Genomic DNA, 12280 nt, shown 5'->3' with positions numbered 1-12280 from the left:
TGTGTGTGTGTGTGTTCAAAGTCACCCACATGCTATGATCATACATTTTGTGATGGTGTGTGTGGGTGGGTGTGTGTGTGTGTGTTTTTTCTAGGCCCCCAGTCAGATTGGTGGGGTGTGAAATCAGGTATCTCTGCTCTCAGCCCCCTAGCCTTGTTTTCTCAGATTCCTCTCTTCGTTTGCACGTCGCCATCCGTCTCTCCCCCTCAACCTCCGCCTCTCCAGCTCTCTCACACACAGTGACCTTGGTATCACACATTTCACACTCCTCCCTCCATCTCAGCTTCTCTCTCTCCCCCTCTTCCCACCTCTCTCATCACTTCCTCCACCTCTCTCTTCCTCTCATCTTCCCTTTTTTTTGCGGGGCACTTTAGTGTAATTAAGTCCATAGTAGCGATGTTGGCACACCAGCTTTGCCATCCTAACGGCCAAATTAAAAATTGATTTCTTTGACTGATTCCATGCACTGGATGAATGCTCTGAACCTCCTCCTTGCCCTCACTTTCTTTCACCACCTCTCCAGTCCTGCCCTCCTAACTTCATATCAATGCTCTCTCTATTTTCGTCTGCAACTTCCTCCTCATCTCACCTCTGTAGCAGGATAAAATCTCTGGAGTTTTCCACCTACCACGAGTAAACATTAATTTGAGACTTTGTAGTTGGAAGGGTGCTGCGGCAAAGCCCTATGCCCTTTACCAGTGGTGCTTCCTTATCACTAAGGCAACGGCATTCTATGCAACGTACAGTCAGGCTGTAAGTGCACCACAAACTGTCAGTAAAAGCAACTAAATTTGAATAATATATAAAAAAAGAAACTGCAACACTGTGATATATTTTGGCTTGTCAAACACACTACCCCAGGTTTACATCAGGAAAAAAATATTATTTTTGGACTACTGACCTGCAGGATGTTAGATTTGCAGAGTTTCTCAATGACAAAACAAATCAATGGAGTCACCCCTGAGGAAGGCTTTGGCCCAATCACCGTCCATGTTGGGGCCACACAAATTCTGATTTCAGTGAGATCACTGAAGTTAATCCAACTCAGAAACCCTCTGTGGCTCTGCTACCCAAGTCAATAAATTCAGAAGAGAAGTAATCATTAAGTCAAGATAGGGGACAGAAACTGTGTTGCTGGACATTATTAACTACTCAATATTTTAAAGTTTTCAAGACCTTTTAATTAGTGTACAAAGCTGGCAAACTTCTCTGCAGCGGACGATTTGGCTCGCCAGTTGAGCTGTTCCGACCTGCCCTCTTAATATTGAAGAGCACAAATTACAGCCATACACACTGAAGGATTGGACAACATAAAAAGAAAGGCATATGGTCTAGATGTTGAGTTAGCACATGCATTTATACAGAATGTGCCCCTGGCTGAGCACAGATCGTCTGGGTCCTTTGCTCTACAAAAGCCCATCTTATTTGATCCACCATTCAGAGTGGGCCCTGCATGCCTCACACACTGTGGTGCTCTCACGCATTGCTCTGTCTCTCACGCATTGCCCGTCTTCCTGTTATCATTGTTGTTGTTATTCACTGCCATATTCTCCTTCCTTCTTTACTGCTGAACACCTCTCTTGTATTCCACCTTCTTTTGCATTCTGCTTTTTGTTTCTTGTGTATCCCAGGCTACTCTTCTTTTACATTGGTATACTTTTGCTGAGACACAGTGAAAGATTTAAATGACAAATGAAAATACTTTTGTCACAAACTTCTTGCCCTTGTTAAATTGACAACGCTGAACAACAAGCTGGATTATGGCCCACAAGCTGCTTGGATCCAACCTAAAAAAGAAGCTGGTAATGTGAAAAGATTAGAGGTTCAAAGATGATATTAGCTAGCCCAGTAATAACAAACATGGTTACTATATGTACCACCAATTCTGCTCTTGCTGCAGATCATGTACTATCAAAAGCCAGTCCCAGCTGATATTACCACAAGCTAATTCTGGTTGCCTGTCTTCATGTTGGCTCTGATTTGTGACACGCTGGAAGGCACAAAATCCCTCCGACATTAGAAGTCTTGACATATTGAAAGCTGGCATGATAAATCTGTCATTGTGTTTGGGATGTCCCATCTCTGCCTAATCAACTAGTTTGAGCACATGCTCAACTAAGAAGCATGCATTATTTGGTGTTGATTACTATGTTGAAAGACTTTTTGTGCTGTCGGATGCAGCTTTTGCTACAGCTGCATGTATATATGTCAGCCCCTAGTCCTTAATCAGCCATTTGTCTTACAATGGGTTGTCTTTTGTCCACAGATGACCTTTTAGGTCTGTGAGTTGTGAGGGTAATGCAATAAGAAAGCTCATACAGATCAAAAAGCTCATTCGCTCATGACCAGTCTATAAGTATCATCGCTGAATTATAATCTTTATATTTATGTGGAGTCCTTCTCTGGATGTTGGTGATGTCTTCTAGGTAAGCCAGTAATTATAATGGAAGCCCGGCAATCATCAGTGTTGTCATCGACCCAAGTATTAGGAAACACTTTGACTTAAACTACATGATTAGCAATTGACCTCTCAAGGACACCCACTACATTTCAAATTAACTTGGCCATTGATTGACAAGTGAATAGTTGATCTGGAAGTGTTTGATGGATTTATTGACATCCCCTTTCATTTGCTCCTGTTTGTCCGGCAAAACCGGTTGTTGAGGTTGTATTGACCGGGAACTGATCTCTATAAAAAGATATTTGCATATGAATGCTGAATCTTAAGGAAACGGGACAAGGTTGTTGCTACGTAACGCATTATGGTATACTTTTGTTGTCCCTTTGTAGTCCGAGCAGTATTGACCAATTACTTTTGAGCGGGATGTATTTGCATACAGATAAACAGTCCGTGTAGAGAGCAAAAGAGGCGATTTTTTTTTTTTTAAATGAAATGCAATCTGGGAGCCCATGGACTAACGTCTGACGACGGTTTAGCTTTTAATGTATCTGCATTGATATGCATAAATCTATTTATAAAGACATCGTCTCTCAACTCAAACTCCTGTCTCGAGTCTAAAGTTGCCAATGGGACCCGGCGCACAGAAGAGGAAGTCGTCAGATTGATAGCCGATGCGTCCCGAGATGAAACGGGAACAAGGTTTACTTCTTAACCCTTTGATGCAAAAAAAGTAGAAAAAGAACATGCAAATTCTTCATTGTAGCCACCCAACACTAGCTTAGACTTGGACTTGTTCTAGGCCACATTGTAGATACTATCTGGCCTGAGAGTCATCTGGTGGAGCATGTTGCCAGTTTTATTTTTTGTCTCATCTTTCCCCTACATGCTGGATGATCCGTTGTAAAAAGCATATCCCCTGGCTGCATATTTTTGTTAAAAAACAGAGCAGCATAGATAAACAAAAATAAATGCCTCAAAATAAATCAAATTAAATAAATGTTCTCCCCCTCCCACTCCCTTTTCTTGCTTTTACTTACCCCTCTCTTTTTCTAACACCTTAAGCTAGAAGAGAGCATGCCTTATTAGCTGCAAGGTTTAGCATTATCGTGACTAATTACCAGGACTAATTTTGCTAAAGATGACATTAGTAGGTGTACAGTGCATGTGGCAGCGTGTCCAAAGAAGGAGATAACCAAAGGAGGCTTAGGTTCAAAAATAACCCGGCATACTGCTATCTGTGTTCCTGTGTTTAGGTGTGTTGTTTGACAGATATATATAGAGAGAGAGAAAGAGAGAGAGAGTGAGTGAGTGTGTTTGCATGGCATGCATGTGAAAAAATAGGTAAGATTGGAGGGCGTTTTGAAAGAGATAGCATGAAAGACAGTGAGGAATGACAGCAGCAGTCTGGTGAAATTAGATCAAAAACCAATACAGTGAATGGCATTGCACAAGATCTCAGTGGTGCAAATGCGAAAACAGGCCAATTCAAAAAAATAAAAAAAAGCAAATGGTGACTTAATACACAGGTGAGGATTCAGCATTCATTCATTCATTCTAGGCAGAAGTTGGCAACTAATTTATCTAACTTTTTTGTTCTTAAAGAAGCACGATGGAGCTGATAATCAGTATTCTATTGGTGGATCCAGATATCTGGGTTGCGCCTAATGTCACTCTTTTAAAATTGAATCCTGACAAAAAGATTTGGGAAGTTTATGTTCAATGTTATCTCAATTAGGTTTTCAAATCTTAAGTTGATTTTCATAGTCTACTAAAATGAATGGATATCATTGGCTCTGAAGGTAGGAATTTAATATAAGACCATATGGTGTAATAATGTCAGTTCCGAGTTTGAAGTTAACAAGCAAACGCACAGAAAACCACTGACATGGCGCTAAAGAAATAGTGTTAACACTAGCACCGCAAATCAATGCTATAACCGCCAAGAGCTGTATCATTTTCTTATCGCTGATGGGCCATTAACCTCTTCATCTCTGTAGTTCTGCGTTAATCTCTATAGAAGCTAGGACATATGCAGCCCCCACACCATATTCACAGCCAGATCGCTTATCAAACAGCTTGAACCCCCAAAAAGGGGTGTTGCAGTGTACAGTAAAATGAGCAGTCAGCTGATGCAGTAAGGGTCCGGTCATTTCATTTGCACTGCTTGTCGTTCATTTCAGTCAACACTAAATCTCTAACGTTTCTCTGAGCAACTCCCGCAAATAAATCTACTTTGATGGGAAAAAAACAAATTTATTTGTTTGTGTGTGTATAACCTGCAGCCTAATACATAAAAGGCAAGAAACAAACGCTGAAACATTGTCATCAATTTCAACATTTTCAATTTGTCAAGTAAACTAAATGGTAAACACGGTGCAAATGATTACATTATCACATTTTGTCTAGTTATATTCATCTCTCCATCTCCCGTCCGCAGTTCGTCTTCAGGTTCAACAGTTGAACACACAGCTTGCCATCTCATTGCGCACATCCACACCAACCTATGAAAGTAATACCATTTGGAAACATTAGTGTTTTATTCAAAAGAAGAACATAATTAACATACCTGATATTATTATAGCGTATAGTGTGTAAACAGGACTCCTGTGTCGGGACACAACTTAAGAAGTAATTAGTTTCGCTTTGATTTCTGATATTTCACACATAGAGTATAACAGGACGAATGCTGTTGGCCTACATACTTTAGTGTGATTATAAGTGAATGTGAGTGAAAATTGGTGTGTAAATAAGTTTCAATGTTCTATTCATTGTCTCAATGCGCTGTAAGTCAACTCAGCTACGGAGGAGAGTATGTTAATTGTTGCTGTTTCTGGCAACAAATGGGGGGTGTTTTTGTGAAAAACACCGAAAACCTATCATTATGACAAGAAAGCCATGTGTAGAATAGGTATTTAGAAAAAGTCAGGGCAGGAGGGAAACAATTGCAAAAACAATTAAGGAATAATTTGAATTTTCCTAATTACGATATTCAGTGTTGTGGGCTATTGCAGTTCAAGCGTTAAACACAATGAGCAGGGAGCCTTGTCTTGTCTGTGTCTTTACAATTCAACAGAATACGTCTGCTGCCGGGATCAAACCTGACACTTTACAATAACAGAACAATCTTCTTAACTTAGTAGCTGTGACTGCAAGAGAAAACAAAGATAGAGAAAAAAAACTATTCCTATTGCCTGTCAGGAAGTTATGTGTGGGTGTATGAGAGAGTGTGAAGAGCATTAGAATCAGGAGAGAAAACACACACACACACACACACACACACACACACAGGGGCAAAAACCTCAGCTGCTTCACAGTATTACCATGAGGACGGCCTCGCAAAACACTGTCTACAGAGCGTTTAACAAATAAAAAGAGAACTGAAACAACGGAAGACAAGGATAATTTACTTTGCCTTTAGCACTTAATCCTTTATGAGTGCATATAGTGAGCTATAGACACACACTTTGATGAAATATGGTTCTATTGTTCCAGCTCAAAGGCTGTCAGAGACATTTACATTAAGGCCGCAGGCAACATTCACTTTTCCCTGTGTCTGAGCATGCCCTGGAGCCTTTTAAGTATTTTTTTTCCCCAATTTATATGCAGTATATTGACATATCTGAGCTGCAGCTCTTTGTACAACACATAGTTTGTATGCCATATGGATTTGATTAAGAGTTAGGACTCTTTACGGCGGTAAACTGAGTTTGATGCACTGAGCATGCTGTGCACCTGCACAACCCCAACACACACACAGACGTCAATGGAAGCATGCCCTGGACATCTCAATGGCGCTAAGTGCTTGCTCAGTGTTTGCAAACGATAAAAGGGTGAAGGATTGCCTTTCCAAATCATAGAAAATGAGTAATCTCAATCAACATCCTTCTGCTGGTTTTAAAGGCACTAAATGTTTCAGCTCCCCAGTATGTGTCTGACCTCTCAGGCTGTCGTTGCATCCAGAATAAGTCTTGCATACAACAAGAGAGTGCGGGCTAGACCTACTCTATTTGTAAAGTGTCTCGAGATAACTCTTGTTATGAATTGATACTATAAATTAAATTGAATTGAACTGAAAGACAAAAAGCCTTCTGGTCCATACAACATTCTGGGAGGGACAGGAACAGAAAACTCAGATTTGACAGATAGTCTAGCTAGCTGTCTGGATTTACCCTGCAGAGATCTGAGGAGCAGTTAACCATAGTCCTCAGAAATCCACCGGAGTTTAAAAGGCCAACACAAAGAAAACTAAACATGACTATGACTATGGCATGACATGACTATGGCATGACATGGTTATCCAGCCAAAAATGAGGGGCATCCGGCGAAACCTTCACCAACACTTGAACAATCCCAGAAATGAAACGTTGTCAAAATAGTCTAATCCAGAATAAGATGATGATGATGAGCTGCGATGTTTAAAAAACTGTATCTACATTTAAAGCTAAGCTCAAAATCGTCCTGTTTAATCCGGCTTATGAAAAGTGTTGGTGTGAGTGTAGGTATTGGGTGTGTGTATGTTTTTTTTTTATTCCTTATCTTTATTGTTATACCACTGCATTTGCTTGGTTTTTGTTGCGTGCCTTTTTTTTTTTTTAAATATAAGACACATTAAGTGTCTTTGTACTTGAATGTGCTCATTTCTTGGTTAGAGGGATCAGGGTGATGTTATCAATGTTGGTTTTCACACTGTCGTTCAAGAGAAAGCCATGTATTTCATTCAGGTTTTGATTCGTCATTTCCCTGTGCTGACAAGATATTCCAGTAGCCACTATAACTGACACTTGAAATATATTTGAACAATTAGGATGTGTCTGCAGGATTATGGACAGGGTGTTCTTTTCTGCTGCAGCTTCATTTAGTTTTTAGGCCATTTTAAAATATTAATTAATTCTAGATGCTATTTTTGAATCGGAAATCACACGTCAACAATGTTTTATAAAGAAATATAACTTTGTAACCACTCACTGTCCTCTCTGCTCTCCAGGTGGTGTATAAGAACAACGACTTTAAGCTGGAGCTGTCACGGCTGGCCATCGAGCGCGACCCTAAAATCACCCTGAATGGTGACTTGGTGTTTCGCTGCGAGGACGTGGCGGCCCTGGACCCCGTCACCTTTGAGACCCCAGAGTCCTACATCTCCCTGCCCAAGTGGAACACCAAGAAGACGGGATCTATCTCCTTCGACTTCCGCACTACGGAGCCCAGCGGACTCCTGCTGTTCAGCCATGGCCGTCCTCAGGGTCCCAAAGAACAGAAGCCTGGTAGGGAGCTGAAGACTGATTACTTTGCCATGGAGCTGCTGGAGGGGTATTTGTACCTGCTGATCGATATGGGCTCTGGGAAAACAAAGCTGAAGGCCAGCAACAAGAAGGTCAATGATGGGGAATGGTGCCATGTGGATTTCCAGAGGGAAGGGAGGAAAGGTGAGGAGTACTTTCAACTTTTAAGGGCGCTTTCACACATGCCTCATTTAGTTTGGTTGAATTGCACTAGAGTTTGTTTGCCCTGCTGACAGGTACGAATGCGTCAGTCGCACTGGGGTGCGCACCAAAAGCGGACCAAACAAGCATAATGAGAAATCCTTGATGAGGTGGTCTCGGTACGCTTTTAGTCTAACCCTGTAGCGTTTTGTTTGTGGTGAGATCGTGATCTGTACTCGAATCGCACCAACTACATATAGCCTACTCAGCAAGTCTTTGCTAATGTCTCCTGTAGTTAGGTGTGGTTTGCAATCTGCAATGTGGCAGATCATGAAACTGTAGCACCTGCAAAGTTTCTCTCACAGAAACAGCAGTCAAGCTCGTAGTCCTTCACTCGCATCTCCATGGTCAAACCAGCCACCGTTAAAGTTGGAGACAGACGCCGTCAGAGCAGAGCGAAGTCTCGGGGAGCAGTGCAGACATAGTAAGGTTGCTCAGGAAACAACGTTTGGTTTTACCATGGAGATGGAAGATATATGCTCTAGTCCAGAACACAGGACCTGCTTCCTGTATTTACTTTCTTGCTCCCGCCCCAGACACATTTAAACCAATAAGAGGAGTGAACATTCTTGCCTGATTTGTAGTGAAACATTTTGGTACACTTGGATTTTTCCAGGTAGAAAACGAAAACCACCCAAGGGGAAACAGCTCCAAGTTTACAAACTTAACAACCGACCAAAGCAAACATACTACATGTGTGAAAACGCACTTTCAAAACTGACAGCTGATCTAGAATTTGACTGTGCATTTGCAAACTGTTTTTTGGATGGATTTATTTACATTCATCATTCACATTTTATAGCCAGTAGAGTTCTAATTATCACATCAATCAGATTTATGTAACACTATTTTACTCTCCATTTAACTATGAAACATTCAACATCTTCACAATTAGCAGCATGTCAAAAAATTATAACAACCCGTAGGACTTGTTGACTTCTTTTAACAGAGTTGATACTTCCACCATCAAGAAAAAAATTTGACTTAATTTTGACTGTAGAAAATAGTACTTTGGGGTGGTATCATCATCATCCATGAAGATTTATTTTTAAATTCACCCTATCCTGTGATCATGTGTTCTGGCGGTTCTGTCTACAGTTTAACAACGTCTCAACAAAAATATCCTTTGTGTCATTTTCTTGCATGTAGACTAGTGAAAATGCAAAGAAAATAGCAAGACATAGCTCTACAGAACTCACAGCCCTGACTAAGCACGCAATGGCTCTGTTATGCAGCTATACACTTGAGGATAGACATTCGTTACTAGCTCCACACTATTTTACAAAACCATAATTTAATTTATTAAAACTGTCATTGTATTTTGTAGCTTCTTTAAGCAAGAGAGTGTAAGAGTTTACTGGATGTGTCCTGCTGGTGGGCACAAACAGGAGCATCTGCATGCTTGAGTGTCTGGTGTCTGATGAATGAGCTGTAGGTGGGCAAGCACCTTGAACATTATATCTCCCCCTAATGGCATCTTATAACGTGTGTGTGTGTGTGTGTGTGTGTGTGTGTGTGTGTGTGTGTGGGTGTGTGTGGGTGTGTGGGTGTGTGTGTGTGTGTTTGTGTTTACACGCATGCATGTGATCTCACTGCTGCTCCTGCTGTAATTGGCTTTTAATAGAAAATTAAGACGGAGTCGTTAATCACAGAAAGATAGAGGGCCTTTTGTTTCACCCACTCCCTGCTGCATTCTGCTTCCCTTCTCCTCCATTTAGCCTATTACAGACACATTAGAAACACACTCCCACACACACACACACACACACACACACACACACACACACACACACACACTCATACTGTCATCTATTCTTCCTGTCTCTTGTATGTCCCTCTGTCTGTGCTCCCTTGTCCCTCAATTATCCACTTACTTCTCCTCCCACCCAACCATTTGCCGCTTGCCCACTCAGTCACCCACTCACACACCTATCCAGACCAGAGACGACTTCTTCTTTGGGTCATTAAAACACACTTTCAATCTATCACTAAATACAACATGCGTGCTCTGACACATGCAAACAAACACACGAGTTGCACACCATATGTATTTACGTAGCTAGATGTATATGTTTACCTCTGGATCAGAAATATTTTAATATTTAACTGATAACTTGTTTGTGTATCTGTCTTTAGGATCTATCTCAGTTAACAGCCGCAGCATGCCCTTCAGCTCCCCAGAGGGCAGTGAAATCCTGGATCTAGACAGTGATATGTACCTAGGCGGGCTGCCCGAGTCTAAGTCGGACCTCATCCTGCCGCCAGAGGTGTGGACGGCTCTGCTTAACTATGGCTATGTGGGCTGTGTCCGTGACCTCTTCATTGATGGCAAGAGCCGCGATGTCCGCCGCCTGGCTGAGATCCAGAGTGCGTTCGGTGTCAGCAGCTTCTGCACCCGTGAGCTGCAGAAGAGGTGCAGCAGCGCCCCCTGTGGCAACGCAGGTCTGTGCAAAGAGGGCTGGAACCGCTACATATGTGATTGCATCGGCACCGGATACCTGGGTACCAACTGTGAGATAGGTAAGGAGGCTGACATTGAAGGGAATTTTTATCTCTACGGGTGAAGGGACCAAGACTTGAAGACAATGCATGCATCTGGTTTTTAATATTACACAAATGTGTTGTGCACAATTCAGAAAATAATACAATATTACAATTCACTGTATCATCCCAAACAACACATTGACCTTTCTTACGGTGAAGCAGAAAATACTAATGGTCAACAAATGAAACAATGAGAATGTTAAATGATCTTTAATGTGAAATTGAAAACAAGCGTGGGAGGAGCCTTTCAACAGCATGTTGCTTTGTGTTTCACACAACCAAGCAGCTGCTGCATAGTAAGAGTAAGAGCTCCACAGGGAGCCATGTGTGGGACCGAGGCTCGGTTGCATCCTGGCCCACTGGCTGGGAGGGGGGGAGTGGAGGCTGCATCCCTGAGAGGCCGGCAGTTGTGTGACAGAGCAGCCATGCCTACCGCCGCCATCTGTGTCAGTCACGCAAACGCAGGTTGCCCATACGCGCACAGCGAGGGGAGGGTGGGGGAGGGGTGGTGAGCTAGTCAAATAGCACCCCATACATCTGATTCCTTCAATTAGCTGCGGGCATCTACCTTCACGGTTTGTCTTTTCACATCCGGGGGGGTGAGTAAGCCATGGCAGTATTGGATTTTGAGGGACAAGGAGGGTAATGAGGGAAGGCGAGATTGGATTCAAATCAGAATAGTGGAGGTAGAGGAGGAAATGTCTTTATTTTGAAGGGTGATATTTAGACAGTTTTGGCATGTGCTCAGATGACAGACGTGGTTTTAGTGAGGCTCTTTTGCCATCCAGTGGATATTTGTGTTATTGCAGAGAAGTACCAGCCATATATTACTCTGTGTCAGTAGACTGAGAGCATAGATTAACAGAGTGTAAAGACTAAGAGTAATGTTGACTAGAGGGAGAAATCCCAGGGCATATTACATGGTACCTCCAAGCCACAAACAACTAATAGTGTTGCTGTTGTTTTGAACTGGCATTGGAATGATTATGAATATTTTTTGTGCACTATAGATTCCTTTATTGGTCCAGCATGTGCAAATCTATGTTGTACATTTTTTAAACATCACTGCTTTTTACATGATTTTTCTCGATATTTTAGCATCATTTTCGAAAGTTTAAACGTTTCATTTACCTTATGGCAGTGACTCATGTTAGCCTATGGTGACGCATATTGGCCCGCACTGCAAAATAAGAGCAGTACTCAGGGAACTGTCACTCCACACAGAAGCCTGTTTATGGCAAGGCTGATTCTAGAGAGATTAACCACGGTCGTGTCTAGTGTGAGAACGGAAACCAGCTGCACTTGTTGTTTTTGACATTTCTGTCAGCTTGAGGACAGTCTGTCATTGGATTTGTTATGAATATTTCTGGTGGCTTCCTTTCTTAGTTATGAAAAATGTTTTCATTTCATTCAAAATGTAAAGTGGATGTAAGAAGTCTTGAGCATATTCTGCACTCACTAAACATTAGCGTGACACAAATGAAAACAATGAAATTGACATGGCACACTAATGAAGATGCAATTTAAAAAACACAAAAAAGAGACAAAAGCTTAGGGGTGTAGTGAACATGCTGTGATCAAATCTTTAACCCTTGCATGTGTTTTAGAAGTGCTGAAATGTTTGATATTATCTTTTAATTGCTATAGGTTTTCACTTTTGATCATCACTGAACGTTCCCTTGATCTAATGTTGTAGATCCAAATCACTTTTATTTTGACAAATAGGGAATTTGGTTATATTTGAAACGGTTACAAGGCAGAGACAGAAAGAAGTATCGCATGTAAGGCTAAGGTAAATGGTTAAATGTTTTACACACACACACACACACACACACACATATATATATATATATAT

The 12280-nt window shown here is 41.6% G+C and overlaps 1 protein-coding gene across 6 annotated transcripts in view; it reads left to right on the top strand.

Annotated features, from left to right (window-relative positions):
- The window catches only part of nrxn2b (neurexin 2b), a 743906-nt gene that overhangs the window by 343134 nt on the left and 388492 nt on the right, over positions 1-12280 (top strand). For all 6 annotated transcript variants that reach the window (XM_032544413.1, XM_032544414.1, XM_032544412.1 and 3 more), the window contains 2 exons: positions 7386-7824; positions 10018-10401. In XM_032544413.1, the coding sequence (XP_032400304.1) occupies positions 7386-7824; positions 10018-10401 (823 nt within the window). The remainder of the gene's footprint in view (positions 1-7385; positions 7825-10017; positions 10402-12280) is intronic.

The sequence above is a fragment of the Etheostoma spectabile genome, chromosome 19 (genome assembly GCF_008692095.1).
Source record: "Etheostoma spectabile isolate EspeVRDwgs_2016 chromosome 19, UIUC_Espe_1.0, whole genome shotgun sequence".
Classification (NCBI taxonomy): Eukaryota; Metazoa; Chordata; class Actinopteri; order Perciformes; family Percidae; genus Etheostoma; species Etheostoma spectabile.
Note: the sequence above shows the minus strand (reverse complement) of the source record. Positions and strands in the feature narration are given on the sequence as shown.